A 17,946-nucleotide genomic window follows, 5' to 3' on the forward strand; every position below is an offset into this window, starting at 1 on the left:
TGCCCATGAAGCCATATCTGTCAAGTTATTACCAAACTACCTCTCAACCTCAGCCCAACAACTCCAGGTAACTGAATTTACAAAGAATAACTACATAAAACATGCCCAGTTTCCCCTCCCCTCTCTCAGGTTTCAAATCTGTTGCAAAACTCCAGCAGTATGCGATGCAGGCTGGGCAATACACAGGTTTAACACAGAGATTTAAATTCATGTTTCCCCTGGACACTCAGAAGAAGCAGCAGGAGCTCTTAGACGGATCTGGGAATCCACCCCCACTTTAGGGAGAGTTGCTTCTTTGCAATCTAGATGTGGAATTGCAAAAGGACAGGTGTGTAACACCAATAAGCTCGTTTACAAAGCAGTTTCTGAGACTCCTCTGTTACCACCCAAAAGCACTAAGCTGCAATTTCCTTTGCTCTCCAGGCTGTGCAGATTCCGATGGCAGCCACACTGGGTTATCTCATTCTAATTAGAAGCAGGGAGTTGAAGACAGAGTAGCAGCAGTGCCTTAACAGGCCGTTTGCAAACACTTCAAAAAACATCAGAACAGGTTCTATAAAATATGTAGGGTAAATGGATATCACAACAGTTGGGTTGGATAAAAGGTTTACTGGCCCGGAATCAGGACTGACAAATCCAACAAATCTCCTGCCGGCTCCGTGGCCCCAAGTCAAAGCCCCAGGTGGTGAGCAGCACTTGCTGTGTCCTCACATGCAACAGCACTTGCTCATTGAGGCCATTTCTGAGGGCAGGGACACCCCAGCTCTGCTGTGCTCACTGGAACTGGGCTGTTCCCTCCCCACCATCCCCAGCACCGGAGCGGTTGCTCACACACATCCTCCAGTCAGGCAACGAGCAGCTGGAAAAGCTCGCACTTTTGGGAAGAAACCCAGGTTTCACCCAGACTTTGTTTTCCTGCTATGGCAAATAACGCATCATCCCAGAGACAGCTCCTCTGCCGAACGCCATTCCCAAGGGATGCTGAAGCGCCGTCTGCTCCTGCTGCGCTGTCATGTATCCTCTGGAGCTGCACACAGGCACATGCACGGCTCTCCCGCTTCCCAACCACAGGGAGATGATAAGCTCGCTTATGCCAGACACACAGATCATGGGAAGTCAAAACAGCGATGTCAAAAGCGAGAGGAACGGGGGGTTACAGCAGTGACAGCAAAAATGAGCATGTTCCCGCTTCTGGGATGCAAAGGAGCTTCCCTGAGATGGCAGTGCCGACATGTACGACGCTCAGACACGGCTAAAACAAGCCCCCTTCGGCGGAGCTTAAATTACTTTCACTAACAAGACTGCAACGCAGCAAGTTTGCTGTGTGTGAGGAATGCAAAGTCACTTAGAACACGGGCAGGTTTGCAGAAGACAAGGCAACAGCAACAGGGTTCCGACAAAGGCACAAAGGAAAGACTATTCCGATGGCAAATGTGTTATGGCAGGATGGGTACAAGGTGTCTTTGGTGTATCCCACCCGGCTTCCCACAGCATCTGCTTCTGAGGAAGGGAAGAATGAGAGCACTTACAGCACTAAGCAATTTGGAGAGTTCTCTCCTTTTGCTGTGAACTTGATAGTCTTTTCAGCAATCAAAAGAAATGAGAGCCAAGGGGAACTCAGAATCTGTCATGCTCCAAACAACCTACAGTGCCCTGTTCTCCCTTTAAAAAGCAGCAGATGTACTGTGTGCATTAATTAAACAAGAGCTTATGGATTTCAGAAGCAAATCAACTCATTTACAATAATACAAGTACAGCACAGCCAGAAATAATGTAGTTGCGCAGAAGGACTGAATTTAAAAATAAATGTGTGATTGTAATCTCCAGATGCTGCTCTGGCTTGCTGGGCATTATCCCAGAGAAGTGGGTAGGTCTGATACATGAATAAAAATGAGTGTCTTTGGCACAGGCTGGAATCTGCAGTGGGCACGGACAGAAAGGTCCCTGTGTGCCAGGCTGCCCGTCTGTCGAGCCCATTAGGGAAACTTGGCTCTATTCTGCCAATCTCCTGCCCGAAGCCACGTCACATCAGGGCTTGGGTTTTGCATGGGAAAAATCATTCCTTGGTGATAGAAGCTGACAGGACTTTCTGCTGAGGAAGGTGCTGCTCTGTATCAATGGCTGTGAGCACAAGGTCCAGGACCTGTGTGGGACATGCAGGAGGGGATGAGGTGAATCCCTGCTCCCCAGCCTTCCCTGCACCAGGGACAGAGCTCATACAGCAGCTTCAACCTGCCCCTTTCCCTGAGGGAATCCTGCTCTTGAGCTCTGGGAAGAGACTAATTTTAAACCAAAGGTCTAAAAGGAGATTTAAAAAGATTTAAATCTCTAAAGAAGTACAGATGCACCAATCCATCAGCCCACTGAATACTGACAGCTTTTGCCAGGGACCCACAAGTACTTCATACTGGGAGCAGGCACAATCCTTCAGAGATGGAACACGAAGGATCAGCACAAAGCAATTTGGAAAATAAAACTGTGCAATCCATTATCCATGTCAGGTCCAGCACTTATTCTAAAATAGGTGTAAAACTGCATCAAGACGCCAGCTCGCTTCCATTAACTGAGTCTGTGCCCCTGAGGTCAATAACAAGAAGGAGAATGAGCACATTTTTGCACGACTCATATTTTCTCCTGTAGTACAGGAGGCTGTTTTGAGGAGGTAAGACCAAGAGCCTGTTTGCCTCTCATTAACCTGCTGGAAATAGCCAGGAAGCTTATTGTGGTTTTTCTAAATGCAGCTGTCTTTCCGAATATTGTATCTCTCTGCACCAACAACATTCACTTTGATACCTTCTCTCTCCTATAAATCATTTACAAAAGGCCCCTGACATGGCAGGACAACATGAATCCCTGTGCTGAAACAATGATTCCAAGTAGTGAAGGAGGGGGAAAAATGCAGGAGAAGCCTCCAGCTCAGCACAAGGAAAAAGGAGCGGCCTTGGACACAGCTGCAATGCAGGCAGTGTGTTCGCTGTGGGGGGACATTGCTCCCCAGTTCCTGGGATGTGGGGGAAGAGGGATTAAGAGGATATTTATTGCAGTTCCTACAGGCCTGATGGAGGAAAAAAGTCTGGGCTGTCCAGTTCCACAGGTCGAAGAAGATGATTCAGTCAGAAAAATCCTCTGGGCTTACAGAAGTAATCCCTGAATGACCGGTGGCCATGGAAAGGCTGCTATTAAAATTCCATTGGTTATGTTAACGGATACATTTCTGAAGGTCCATTTGAAGAAGCTTAGGAATGTGATATCAGGGGCGTCAACAGTTGAGTAACAAATCTGAAACACGTCCTTGGTGCAGTGGAGCAGCCCTGGCAGGGGACAGAATAGCTCAAAATCAGGCTTTAAAATTAATCCAGTGCTGGATTCCCAGTTCTGCTTCACCGACTCCGCTTGCACGATTTCTACATTTGCTTTATGACCCCATCCCACACTCGCAGCACAGCAGAGAAGCAGCTCCCTGACAGCCTTGGCTGTCACACAACAGCACGAAGGGCTTCGTGCCATTGAATTATGGATGCAGTAAAGAACCTGGATTCTCTCAGTGCTACTCAGCAAGAAAGCTGTTAATTTTTTTGCATATACAACACACTGGAATCAATACCCCTCTAATCTAAATTAAATTAAATGTTTTCCTCCACCTTGCTTATCGCAGGATGACAGAGCAACACTCAGACTTCACAGATGCAGCAGCCTGAGCTCCAGAATATTACTGGTTCTGTTCCTTCCAAGTCTTAAATCTTACCTTGAGAGAAAGGCTTGATGCTGCTTTATCGTGTCCAGTTCATAGGTTGATGAATCACTCCTTTTCCGTGGCAGCTGCTTCTTTGGATCTTCTCCGTTGCTACGAGGAATATCAATGTTGCTCCTGCTGAGGTGTCTGCTGGCTTCCAGATTAGAGCCACTGGAACAATAGCTGTTGTTCACCGTTATTCCAGGAGACAGAAGGTCCGTATCCTGGGATTTGAAATATATGGATTTGGTACTCTAACAGCTGAATCAGGAATAGACTGACACTATAACCTTCTCCTTCCACCCTCCTTTCCCCATCTACCCCAAGATCCAGTTGAGGACCATAAAGTACCTCAAGCCAAACCACCTTCTGAGGGTGTGGGTGTTGCTTCCCACCAGAGGGTGAAACATCCCTGTTCAGAGCAAATGCACCCAAACTGTGACACATATGCACACATTTGCCATTGGTAAGGAATTGAGTCTTTGTTTTTTCAGGAGAAGATCCTTACTAAAAGCAGGAGCCATGGAGGTGCTCTGGCCAGCAGACCTGTTCCCAGTAGCCACTGGGAGCCAGCATTACCTGGACACTCACAACGCTTCCTCGCCGGCTGCTGTTCTGGCTCTCGGACACGGTCTGATTGCTGTAGCATAAGGCATCAAATCCCAGGATTCCTCCAACACAGTCCCCTACCAAGCAGACCTGAGAAAGGTAACAAAAGCAGGAGAGGAGAGGGGGGAGAAATAAAAAGGAAATAAAAGAAAAGCACCCCTTGACTTCAGCTCCAAGCCGACAGGTAAATGGATGCTGGATTACACCTACGCAAGCTGGAATAACAGAATGCCCAGTGCTTTCATCAGGAAAACTACTCAGTCAATGCATATCCATCAGAGTCTGCAGACTCCCATTATCTCACACAGCTGATGTGTCCTGGCTGTCCCCACCAGCCAACTGGAACACAGGGAGAGCAACACAGCACCCTGATCCCAGGGCTCACTTGCAGCCTCAGGAAACCAAAGCTGGATTCCTCCCTTGCCAGCTGTCTGTGCTACTTTAGGGAAGCTTCCCTGTGCTTCTGCCCATTAGTATCCTGAGGGGTAACACTGTCCTGCTTCCAAGGGTACTGAGCAGACAGGCACAGTAAAGCACCACTGGGTAGCAGAAGGCTGGCTGGGTCCTGGGTACAACGCTGGCTGGGAAGAAGCTCAGGGTGGATAAATCAAACCACAGCAGAGGAATGCGACACCCAGTCCAATGTCTCTGCCCTTGTGGGGCTGGAAAGTCCCTTTGCTCAGAGGTGGGAAGCTCAGTCATGGTCTTTTACAGGGTGCAGCAGCTGCACAGTCTCGAAAAATAAACCCACTGCTGTGACAGCTCCAGCACGAGCTGCTGAAGGTCCATTCAGGACAGGAATGCCTAAACAGCCTTGGTTTGCAATGGAGAAGAGACCATGTGTTTAGTAACAAAAGTAGCATTCCTGTTTCAGAAAGGTGTGTCACGCTGAAAATTGATTAACTTCACAGCTTTGTAGCTCCATTTCTGAACACAAACTCAGGCTTTGCTTTGAATCCCAAAGGTTCAAGACAGAACATAAGCAATAATCTCTCTCTCAGAAAGAAAGAAATGGAAAGCACAACACTTACTGCAGCTCAGCACTGTCATGTTTCCATCCCTCCTGAGAGATTAATGGCAAAGAGAGTTTCAGAAGGAAATTGCTTCTCTTGCTGTTCCCCTCACTGTGTTCATAAACAGCCCCTGGCTCACCTGGCCATTGAATGACGTGCCCTCCTGGGATCTGATGAACTCACTGTAGGCCTGGTTGGCTCTGACAATGACTGTGGCCACTGCTTCTTGGTACTGAGGGGAGGATGTTGCCAACAGAGGGAGTGCAGCGAGAGGAATGTGGTCCTGGCTGTTGGACAGGCAGCCTTCATCATAACTGTATGGGCTGAGGCTGGAAAGGGCAAGAGACATTGGAAATACTCAGCCTAACATGAAAGGTGGGGAAAACAATTTGCAGACAGTACAGTCAGTGTTGTGGTTCATTAAAAAAAAAAAAAGCCTCAAGACAGAAAGGCCATTTATTCCTCTGTGAATGGGTGAGAGCTTAATAAATCTTTCTCTCCCATCAAACGTAAATCTTCAAGGACAACATACTTACACTGGCAGAACAACCCTCAGACAAGGAATTAAATCCTTAGTATTTATTGGATTAATTAGAATAAATCAATCTCAGAACTTGTGCTGCATGATTCCTGTATTCACTGCAGCACAGTATGAAATCGAGACTGAATGCCTTGCTGGTACATTAATAAGTGCATCCTCAAAGCATGGTCAGAGCTTTCCATAACACACGCAGAATATTTTAGGGAAACAAATAAAACAACCCCCCCGCAAAAAAAACCAAAAAACAACCAACCAACCAACCAAAAAACAAAAACCAAACCAAACAAACAAACAAGCCAACACCCCCCACAAAAAAACCAGGAGTGAAATTGTAGATGTGTCCCTCCATGACAAAGTAGCATCAATTTACCTGGACACCAGGGAAAATGCTTCGGAGCAGATGGCTGGGCAGGGGACAAGCTTGATGGCAATGTGGCCAAGAGCAGCTGGGTAATGCACCCTCATCACTGTGTCAAACACTGTTGTGATGGTGTTGACATCCCCTTGCTTGGAGCTCTGGTCACCACTTCCTGAGTCCAGGATGTTCCCTCCATGGAGGACCAAGAGGAGGACATGGATTTTACTTGGCTGCATTAATGGCTGCACCGATTCATCCTAGGTGGGGATGGAAGAGAGCACAGGGAAAGGCTCATTTTGCAAAGAGGTTTGACTTGAGCTTAATTTATGGCAAAGGCCATTAGATACACCTGAATACAACACCTGAGGACCTGACTACTCCTTCCAGATCTCTTATCCTACACATGTCCATGCACAAATCCACACACAGCCTCAGTGCAACTGACTGTCTCAAGCAGAAGGAATGCTGGAAATTAAAAAAAAAAACCTGCATAAAATTGTATCCAGGTAAAACATGGCAGGAGTAAAGACATTACTTGTGTGCATCAGGGTGGAAAAGTACAGAACTAAGAGATGGGTGTTGCTTTCTGTGGGGTGCTGAGCTCAGCTGCAGCCGTTGGCAGTGAAACACATTCAGCAAAACTAACAAATGAGATCGAAAGGTCAGCAAGTGGTAAGTTCCTGAGAAAAGCTGTAGGAAGACCAGTCATTGCATGTTTGCCTACAACAGAAGTTATAAATAAGACTTCATATTTGCTTAAACTGGTGCAAAAGAGGAACTGGAAATAAAAAAACTTCATGACCCCATAACCCAAGGACCGGCCAACATCTGGCTGGGATGCAAGAACCCAGGGAAGGGTTTTAACTTGGCTTTTCAGGTCACTTTGCTTACTGTGCTGAACCAATTCCTGCCTAAACAGATAGGCTGTAGCTTGGGGGAAGGAGGGAACTGTATCCAGAGTATCATTAAAACTGTATCCAGGGTTATCATTAAATGACCTGCCAGACCAGCTGAAAGCCCAATCCTGATGCCCCAGGAGCAAGTACAAGAGCATGCATTTGACATATTATAACACAACAGAGCAGTAACTATTTTTAATATCTATTTGCTAACAGGGCTTTCAGTGTTTACAGCTCCCATACAGACTCAAATCCTCCATGCCACACTGAAATATGTGCAAACACTCCTGTGCCTGACCCCTGTGCTCACAGAGACAACATCTGAGAACATCCTGAGCAACTCCCTGTTTGAGGCAGAGAAATAGCCACTGGGAGGGGGTGCAGAAGGGGTAGAGGGCAGTGGTATTTCCATTTGGCAAATTCTTCTAATTTTAGCATTTTTAGTCCCCTGTTGTCCTTTGAGCAGTGACTGAGTCCCTCACAGTCCCTGCTGGTGGGAGGAAAGCATGGCCAGGCACACATGAGCAACCTAACAACGAGCTTACATTTTTACCAGATAATGTTAAAGCATGTCTTAATACACAGCCCACCAGAAGTACTAAAATTCACATCCAAATCTGTAATAAAGATTTTCCAGACCTCCTGCATAAGAATGGTCATTAATTATTCAGCACCATTCCACTGTATTAATGCCTGCTCTTAAAGCCTCCTCTGACTCCAGTTTTCAGTGCCTGCACAGTGAACTTTGTACCCGGCTGGAGGCACGGGAGGAGCTCTCCCAGCATCTCAGCACCTCTTCTGCTTCCAGACAAACTGCTCTAAGTGCTCACTTCGAAAACAACATGAGTCACCAGGCTCAGGGCATGCAGAAGTTTATCAGCAGTCATTTGGAGGCACCTTTCCCTTTCAGTTCATTAACCTCTGTCCTTGAAGGGAATGGGGAACTGCTGATTAGTTGATGGGTGGAGGTGACTATTTAGAACTTCCTTGTAAGATCTGGAGCCTCTTAAGATACCGTGAACCACCTTATGGTGAGGAAGCTCTTAACCTGAAAAATCACTGCCATGGTGGCATTGGAATTTCATACCATTTTAGCAGACAGCTCGTGAACAACTACAAATAACTGTCTTTTTCATCTCACTTTGAAGTCTGTTCTTTTCCTAAAATGAAGGCAGAAATGGGGGTGGGGGGGGAGCTGAGTTTGTACAGCCCTCTGAGGAAGACAAGTTCTCCACACTACCTTGAGCTCCAAGAGAAATTTTAGGGCTGTGACTTGCTTATCTTGAGGCAGCCACAGCCGTTGCCATCCCAGCCACCCACTCTCCCCGTGGCCCTTGAGCTCTCAATCTATTATGGAAAAGCCAAAATCACCATGAACTAAGAGCCTGGCACAGAGAGTAATTTCAAAACCATGCTCGTGGTCTTTGAGGGACCACTTAGACATAATGTAGGCACTCTGCAAATCAGCAACACCACCTCTGCAGCACTGACAGGTAGATGGTTCACGGGCAGGACAAGTACAGCTGCTCCTGGATGTCTCACCAAGACTCTGAGTTACAGAAGCCTGAATATGCAAGTCTAGAAAGCTGGGGTGGGTGGGAGTGTTGTTATTTATTATTTTACCCAAGCACTGACACAGGCTGTGCTGTAACTGGTTTCCAAACAAGACCCTGAGCAGCTCCACGTCGTCGTGGGCTGCAGCCAAACGATGCCCCCTGCCCCTTGGTGCTGCAGGAACATATTCTCCCAGTTCCATTACCATCCAGCATTACCTCTACCCAGCAGTGCCTCGGGCTACACTTATCCCTGCAGGATTAGTAGTTTTTTCCAGCTGGATACCTGATGTTGCCTGCAAACTACAGAGAATTTTCTACATGATGTTCAAAAAGTGGGTGAAATAGTCCCTTAAATCTGAAGCACACGGGTGCCAGTGCAGCTCAGCGACACACGGAGACAAAATGTCACTCACAGAAAAGAGTTTTAAATGTTTACCCCCTTATCCCATGCAGACATATTGCAGCAACAAAGGATCTCATTCCAAAAAACCAAAGCACTTACTTCGATGATGCTGAGCCTCTCCACGCTGGAGCCAACGTGGTACTCTGCTGATGTCTCGTGGTACAAGTCACCTGGAAGCAGAGGTGTAAAATGTCAGCGCTGCAAGATTCTCTTTGGCAAAGACACTCCTCCATAAAGACACTGTTCCAATGCCTCTCAATCTCTTCTGCCTCACATCTCCTTCATTATTTCACCAAACTGCCCTCTCCCTCCCTCTTGCCTCCTTCCACCTGAGAAGCCTGGGCAATGCTGGGTCATTTATTTTCCAGCGATTTCTCCTAACCTTGGTAAGAGCTGAAGACATTAGTGAGCTCTTCTCTCATTACAGCGATCCAGTATTGCTGCTTTATTATGCATGGCAACAATGGGAAATCCCTGCACAATTGTCAGAAATGACTGGTTTGTTGGAAAAGAAAAGGAATTGTTTGAACTGTGCTGGGGAGCAGAAATCTGATGTGTTCCTATGTCTGCGCCTACACAGACTGACTTTGTACCAGTGTCATCTTCCACTGTGCTGCCACATGAATCGCTCTGGCTGAGGAGCTGCAGCTTCCTTTCACCATTTCATAATGATGAGCAGAAAATAAAACTGAGGCAGATATACAGTCAAGAACAAAGGATGGAGCAAAAGGAAAGAAGAGTCGGGAGAAATTCAAGTCATTTGAGACAGAGCTGGAATATTTCATTATACAAGAGAATCCTGACTGTCACACAAAGGAGCCAACGAGGAAAATAAAAGAGAATCAAGAGCTATCCCAGCTCCCACTGAGCAATTCTTTTTCAGCAGCACTGGGCAGTCATTTTTATGCTCTGTCTCAGCTTTTGTGAGATGAGGATAACAAGTTTTTACCTTGCTCAGAATGTGGCTGTAACAATCTCCTGGAAATACTGTAAAATAGCACATGTAGTTTGTACTTTAAAAAAATTACCCTGGACATCATCGCATTCGGGGGTTTCAATTTTATCCATCAGATCATTGGAACTCCATTTGGTTATTTCTTTCGGGAACATTTCCTCATTGTCAGACAGGTCCTCTTTAAAAAACAGATTTTTTGAGAGTCACACACACAAAAATATGTACACAGACAAGAGCACAGAACAGAGTTTTAAATAAAACTAAGGTCCCATAACTCTATGTTATTTATAAACATTTGGATGGCTTAAGTCATAATAAACCACAATACTTTACCAGCTTTTGTTACATAGAAACCAAACCATCTTTTGAAAAGTAAACAAAATGTTTTAGTTGCATGTGTCTAACAAACAGAACTCCTAAAGCATGGACAAAGTAACATGGGTTTTTAATGCTACCATCTCAGGTACCAAGCTTGCCCTTTTTCTTGCCAGTCTTTCTGATGGTGCTAAAGCAGCCAGAATGGACAGGACAAAGCAAGGTTTGTCACTGGGATTCTCCCAGACCTGTTTGAGAGCTCTGGGATGTCTTTGGGGGAAGCAGGGACAAAGATCACTGTTGTTAATAGGACCAAACACCTAAAAAGGCAGGAGCAGTAAAGGAAATGTGAACTCCCCAGGCTGATTTGCTCAGGAGATGAGATTTGTTTGATCACACTGATTTCACTTATCTGCCATTTTCCTCCTACTTCAGGGTCTTCTCAATCCCCTGGCTCAGTTCGACTACAGTTGATAAAGAATAAGGGTCTTAAAAATATTATGTTCCCAGAAGTGTAATTAAAATGACAGTGTAATACAAAGGAGACACTCATCTTTCTCTTTTCCTTTTTTCCATTGAGGATGTATCTTGTACTGTTACGAAGGTTAAGTGCCTTCTAATTTATTTATTGTTCTGTGCTTAGTATTTCTTTCCTGAAAATTTTGAGCTGGTAAATTTAATAAAGAGTTATAAATGTAATAACAGCAGTAATTACAGATGTCTTGCAGATCTAAAAGCTGTAATCTTCAGAGTCCCAGACTAGGATTTCCCCTTTCTTACTGCTGTACAGTTACTAAAATAATTAGTTGGAAAAATCCTACAATGGGGAACCAAAAGATTATGAAATATACTCATCTTTTCAGGAAATCTGAGTAATAGCTTAAAAACCAAATTATATGAAGGGGATTTAGTGCAGATCCAAGCAAAGGCCGATTATTTTTAGGAGTTTCTATTTCAACTTTGACCATAAAAAGAGAGCAACCTGGAAATTTTGCATCAGCATGCCATTTCCTTTTTCAGCTATGGAAAAAATCTGAGTGAATCCCAATTTCCTTGCACAAGGCAGTGTGGAGCTACCTGTCCAGAGCAAGTGGAAAGACTCACGTGCTGGCAGAGAATTAAGAGGACAATTGTACTCAAAGCTCCTCCAGCAACTTCATCTAAATATTAAACTTAATTCTTTGAGAGGTTTAATTACAGCCCTTACTGCTGCTCAAGTGATCCCTGAATGGGATATTACTCCCATTATTAGCATTTATTACAGGATAGATATTCGATATTACTGCACTTGTCACTATCTTTACCAGAGTGCGCCGGTGAATGAGGGTGAGTGGGAAGCTGGAGACAAGGAATCTTCTCGGGCTCGGGTTACACCCACTGCACTGTGAGGAAATGTGTGTTTGGGAAGCACTTCTGAGGAACCCTGCTCGGTGTTGACTCACATCCTGATCCGTGCCAGTTCCCATGGCACCGATCCTGCAGGATGAGCTGCAAGCAGAGCTTCATCCCTGTTCTCAGAGCTGGAGCTGGGACGTGTCATCTGCAGGCCAAGGGGCATCAAGAGATCCCTCCCAGGGACAGGGTTGTGTTCAACTGCACACACATCAAGGCTTTGATTCCTGAACCAAAATCCCACCAGATTTGAGCATGCTTTTCAGCCCAACTGTGTGGATTGCAGAAGACAAAACTGTACGTACACGGAGACTCGCTGTTGCAGGAGAGGAGCTGCTTCTACACTTAGCAAGCTCCTAGAAGTATTGCAACAGAGGTGCACAAGGCTCATTTTTGTTAAGTCCCCCTCCCAGGCCTGTTAGGTGTATGCCAGGGATTCCCTGGGGCCCTGGATCCCAGGCAGAGCCATCTCCATCTCAATTCTATTACTGAGTAATTAAAGAGGCAAAAAGCAGTGGATAGCAAGGATGCCGTTTCCATGGCTCACTCCTCTTCTCTTGCACTTATATTGCCACAATAAATCCCTTGCATACTTTGTGTAAATGCTACATAAGTTAATAAATAGAGACACTTAAACCAAGTTGGCCCTTCTTCCAGGCAAGAGACACATGTTCATCCCCTGACTTACACGTGTCCCAACCATTTCAGCTGCTACTGTACAAGTCACTACACTAACATGCCATTTCCCACCACAGAATTTGAGATCCGTGCCTAAATACTGATGGGAGAGCTCTTCTGGAACACAATACTATCAATTTTCGGAGACTGAACTTTAGCTGAACATCAGTGAAATTGAGCTTTACAAAACTGGGGTGTCATTCTTCTAACAACTGCATTTCACAGAAAGGTCACCAACTTCATCAGCACATATTGCACATCTCACTTCCATCAGACAAGCTGGGAGAAGAGTCCATCTGTTGTCAGTAGAGATGGAGCCCTTCACGCTTAAATTTGCATTAACTACCACATACAAAAAGAGTGCAGTGGAACAAAGCTTCTCCACACACACATGCACAGAGTAAAAAAAAAATAACAGCTTTCTCTTAATACAGGTAATCAAAATTACTTTGAGGATTCTGGAATCAACACTGATTAATTCTGGCACCTGAAGTACCTCGCTGCATTCAGTATTGTATTTCTTGGAACATGAGAATAAGGAGTTAATAAAGGCAAATTTGGGTTTCTTCAGGTCCAGACAGGATAACTAATCATACCTCTTACTGATTAAAAAACAAATTAGAAAAATAATCAGTCACAGTGAATCATTAGGACACACCCACAGTGCAGTTACTGTTGTGGATTTTACCCACACTCATTTGCACAACATAAAATACAGCTCCAAGGGCTAAGACTGTTCAAGATCCCTTCAAACAGATCAGAATCTGAAATGTTGCTGTGTTAAATGTAAGAGTCTGCTGGGTGATGCTGGAAGAAGCTGCACCGTGTCATGGTGAGAAAGGAAAAGACTTCAAAGCAGAAAGTCTCGCTTCCTTCCCTGCTCACCCCCCACCCTCATGCCTTCCGCTCCCCTACCCCACCATTTCAGGGGAGAAATGATGGGGATTGAGGCTCCACGTACCATGTGCATCAAAGAATTCATCATCTGAGCTGTCATCTGAATCCCTGGCAATGCTCTGCATCCTCCACTCGGAGATACTATGGCGCGAGGGACTTGCTGGAAAAAACAGAGAAGCCTGATGCGATACGCTACAGCGGCAACACGGAGAGTTCCCAACATGATCTTTGCTGGAGGGAGAATCATGTGTTCTCTATGAAAATTCCCTGCTGCAATATTAAAAACCCTAAACCCTGATGATGCTGGTGTGATGTCAGTGTACCGCTTTACAGATCCTGTCTGTTTACTGTTGTTGGAACCTGCCAGCAAGATGCTACATTAAAGCAAGCTGCTGCTTGGATCACTCTTCTGCTATTTTGAATGGCAGCTATTTATAATTGTTAGTAGGACGTGTAAAATCAGCTGGGTTTTAAAGTTTGCAATTAGGAAGGAAGCAGGCTGATTGGAGGCTTTCTCTGTGCCTCTCATCAGCACACAGACCGTGCCTCTGCTTCGCTAACTTTCGGGTGGGTAGCTAAGCAGAGCAGCCTGGAGAGAAATAATCTGTTTTCTGGAAGGAAATTGCTTCCACACAAATTGGATTAGAGATCTATTTAAACTTTAAACTTGAATGATTTAAACAACATGCCATGCAACTACTTCATCGGGAGCTGTCAGAGCACGGTCCTGACAGAGTGAGGAGAAACCCAACAGTCCTTTGGGTGCTGTTTGCCCTCCTGTTCTCACACCTACCTGCTCCCTTTCACTTTCCCCTCCAGAGTTCCCTGTGCCAAATATATTATGGCTTTTTTCTTGTATTTTTTTCAGATATAATTTAGCAACAATCCAGCCTGAGCTCTTCTGGGCTGAACTTGTCACAGATCAGCTGCCTGCTGAAGGGAGCACCGTCCAGAGAACGATGAGAGAGAGGGTTTCTCCCCTCGTGCCTGTCACACAGTGCACACAAAGCACTTGCAGCAGCCACCTAACCCAGCAAAAACATGAGGAGACTGACAAATTCTCATTTAGCATATGCAAGACACTGAAACACTCTGGTGACTGTGACAGCTGCACGAGCACTTTCACGCTATTGTTCCAACAGTGTTAAATATACAAGTAAAATTCTTCTAATTTTTTATCTGGTTGTCAGATGGAAAGAGGAGGGAGACCCTGTGCAGAGTCATCTAATTGCAGCTCAGCAGCCCCCAGCACCCACCGCCCACCTCTCGGGGAGCAGCAAGGAGGAGGCTGGCAGAGCAGAGCTAATTCACGCCGGAGTGACGTCAAGGCACTCGCATAATAGTGGCTAAAAATAGAGCATATAATAACATATGGAATGGTGACAAGGGTCCTGCTATCAGAAGTCTCACTCGGGTGGTAGGGAAAGGACTGAGATCTTTGGGAGAAAAGGCATTTTTTTCAGCTGGAGGTGGCGGCACGTCGCGACAGCCCTCCTTGCTTCCATATGGTAATATACTGCCAGCATGGAGGAGGATTAAAATATCTGCATGACGTACTTCCCAGCACATCACCATTAATTTCTTTCATTACTTTTTCTTGTAAAAGCTGAGACATTCTGCAGTTGAAAAGAAATTCATGCTTTGCTCCCAGTGAAAACCTTCTAGTGAAATCCTGAGAGGTCTGAAAACTCCAGCTCCCAGTGAACATGGCAGCAGTGGAAGAGGGGGTTTGTACAAAGAGCATAATGGGAGATGGGTGCATCAATATAAAATCCTGGTGCAGGCAAAGTAGCCAGCATTTTTATCTTTATGCAGTGATTTATGAAGCATCTGGTAGGTTCTTCCCTGGGGCTCACTCGAGTGAGTCATCGCAAGGTAAAACTACTGCTCCTCTCTCATTCACCCTGTGATGAAATCAGTGATGGAGTGGGAAATAAAAATGGAGACTCAACTCACAATATTTAGTGCATATGAGAGACAGAGAAGCTTCACTCACCCAAATGGTCCCTTCCACCGTCACTGAAGAAATTCTGCCCCTTGGGGTTTTCAGAAAAATCAAGACTTCTGTTTTTCCCTCTTGCAGTGAGAGCTGCTATAACCCTGTTAACCAGCTGTGCTTGACTAAAAGGAGAGGGAATTGCTTAGGGTTCAAACCTTCTGGCTGTAACTCACTGGGGATTCACCCGTTTGTACAGAATGGTCTGAGGAAGGGAAGAGTTCAGTACAGCAAAACAAGGTGACTGCCAAGGGAGAGGGGAGGGACAAAATCCAGGGCTCAAAGCTGAGTCCTTACAGGGCATCCACAAGGGAGTTTTAACATCAAAACCCTGAAATCTTCCTGAATGGTGTTTCAAAGGGAATATAACTGTGCTCCATGGTCCCACCTAATCCCAGGGTGAAGTGTCAACTCCAAACAGCTACTGCATGTCATCACCAGAGGAAAGCAGCAGCTGCCTTTTGGGGTTCCTGTCTCAATCTCCACAGTAGCTGAAGAGGTGCTTTGCTGTGTGAGCTACACTGCAGCACCCATGGAGCCAAACACCCTTCTGAAATGAATAAATAACCCTGGCCAAGGAGCACTGTGACACAATGTACCTGCTGTGATACAGCAGACAAGCAGATATATCCAGGGAGCATCACCGAAGGGCTCATGGATAGCAAGAACTCTCTCTCTGCACTACTGGCTGTCTTCTGACACTCCACACTGCCAGCCAGCTCCTGCCTGCTCCTCTGTGGTGTTTTCATAGTTTCTCTGCTTTTGACATTGGCAAGAACTCTGCCACGTGACACTGAGTCACAGTTATGGGATGACATTCTCAAACCCAAAACAAGCCACCTGAGAAGATTGAGCCTGTGACACCAGCAGAAAAGGCCTCTGAGTTAACAGCACCCACAGGAGAAAAACACATTGTCCAAAGGTACTCGACACAAGGAGACACGGTCTGACCTCCCCAAAGCCCAACCTCCACACAGTTCAGAAGAGCAAGTCATCTTACCTCCTCTCTTTGAAGACCGTGAGGACTTGGAAGAGGTTGACCATTGCTTGGTGAGCGACCTCCCAGAGGCTGGTTCACTGTTGGCAGCAGAATCCTCAGTGTCAGCAGGTGAAACTGTGTTGGCTTCCACTTCCTTCTCCCCAGGAGTGTCTTTGACACCGTGCTGCTCAGGGTCACTTTCCCCGCAGAACTGGGCCATCTTCTGAGCCAGCATCAGCTGGGCCTCCTTCTCCAGCCGCCGGATGTCCTCGATGGTGAGCCCGTACCACTCGTCCTGCCAGCACCACGCCTGGCGGTGGGCTCGCACCATGACCTTCCGCAGGCCTGCAAAGGCAAACACCCCCGTCACCAGGGCTACAAATGGCAGGACTCAACATGTTCCCTTCCCAAAACCTCAGGACACTGTGGCCAGGATATTACAGCGACATCAAACCCACAACGCTGCAGTGAAGGACCTTCACACAGGTAGGGTGGCAACTCGGTCACTTTGTGTGCTTTATCTCCTAAATTCTTGCTAACCAACCATGCACTGCGAAATTAGACAAATCTGTGACTGTTTTTAACTAGGGAAGGGATTTCCTAATTCTGGATTAAGGACTTTGTCCCCCTGTGAGTGCCTGCTCTACTGAAGAGGAGCCACACACAGACTGTAATTGCAACCCCCTTGAATTTCTGGCAAGTTGTAACATTTAGATCCAACCTTTAAAGGCAAGTATGTTCACAGAAAAAAAAAAAAAGTCAGCATCAACAACAAAAACCCACTGATTTATTTTTTTAATCCAGAAGAGTTTCAAGTCATTCCTTGATGAACACTACACAGCCCACCCCAATTGTTACATGACAGAGGCACATCCCACACCAGCAGTGCTAAGCCTAAAACCTTTCCTTTCCTTGGAAACCTGGTTTCTGCACCTGATTTCTATATATCAGTGAAACAGTATTATAAATATGAGCTTCTGAGATAATGGGATAGAAAGCAAAGTAAGGGAGAGAATAAAGATGCTTTATTTTGCAGATACCATCTGCCTTCTGCTGTAGGAGAGAAACAGAGTGAGCAAAGCCAATTTAAAATATTTCAATGTATCACGTATCTGAAAGGAAGAAATGCCTCAGTATCAACACACAATGCACCTAACCAGGCAACAGATACTTTCCTCAAGAGTTAGACTCACTGGTCAACATCACAATACCACTGAGACTTTTAAAACATTATAGTCACTTAGGTTTTTCACTGATACTATTCCTTAAAAGCTCACAACAGGTCAAAGCTCCAAACTGTTATTTATTGTAGCACACAGCAGTAATGGTGCTTTAAAAGCTTCTGTAAATACTGACCAACTGATTTTCAGGAGCCCTTCTGAAAATAAATACTTAGTCAATATTGTCCCCCCTTTAATTACTGGGAAACTGAGGCAGAGATGGGCTGAAGGACATGCCAAAAGCAGCAGTGGGATTTGTTGTCAGTGGGATTACGGTATTACAAGATAGAGAGCAATCAATGAGCTACCTTGAAACCATTCAGGTTTTGGGAGCTGCAGATCAAGCTTCCTAAACACCACCATGAGGAAACACGTCCCTCATAAGCCACCCTCCACCTCCAG

At 45.7% G+C, this 17,946-nt stretch overlaps 1 protein-coding gene across 2 annotated transcripts in view; it reads right to left on the minus strand.

Moving 5' to 3' along the window:
• Positions 1-17,946, minus strand: part of PITPNM2 (phosphatidylinositol transfer protein membrane associated 2) — a 126,918-nt gene that overhangs the window by 23,839 nt on the left and 85,133 nt on the right. For both annotated transcript variants that reach the window (XM_018076313.2, XM_029961154.1), the window contains exons 7-14: positions 16,346-16,669; positions 13,414-13,509; positions 10,141-10,245; positions 9,212-9,282; positions 6,267-6,511; positions 5,495-5,684; positions 4,313-4,432; positions 3,746-3,957 (exon numbers count right to left, since the gene is read on the minus strand). In XM_018076313.2, coding sequence (XP_017931802.2) covers positions 3,746-3,957; positions 4,313-4,432; positions 5,495-5,684; positions 6,267-6,511; positions 9,212-9,282; positions 10,141-10,245; positions 13,414-13,509; positions 16,346-16,669 — 1,363 coding nt within the window. The remainder of the gene's footprint in view (positions 1-3,745; positions 3,958-4,312; positions 4,433-5,494; positions 5,685-6,266; positions 6,512-9,211; positions 9,283-10,140; positions 10,246-13,413; positions 13,510-16,345; positions 16,670-17,946) is intronic.

This window comes from Manacus vitellinus, unplaced genomic scaffold, assembly GCF_001715985.3.
Source record: "Manacus vitellinus isolate BGI_N305 unplaced genomic scaffold, ASM171598v3 scaffold_31_pilon, whole genome shotgun sequence".
Lineage (NCBI taxonomy): Eukaryota > Metazoa > Chordata > Aves > Passeriformes > Pipridae > Manacus > Manacus vitellinus.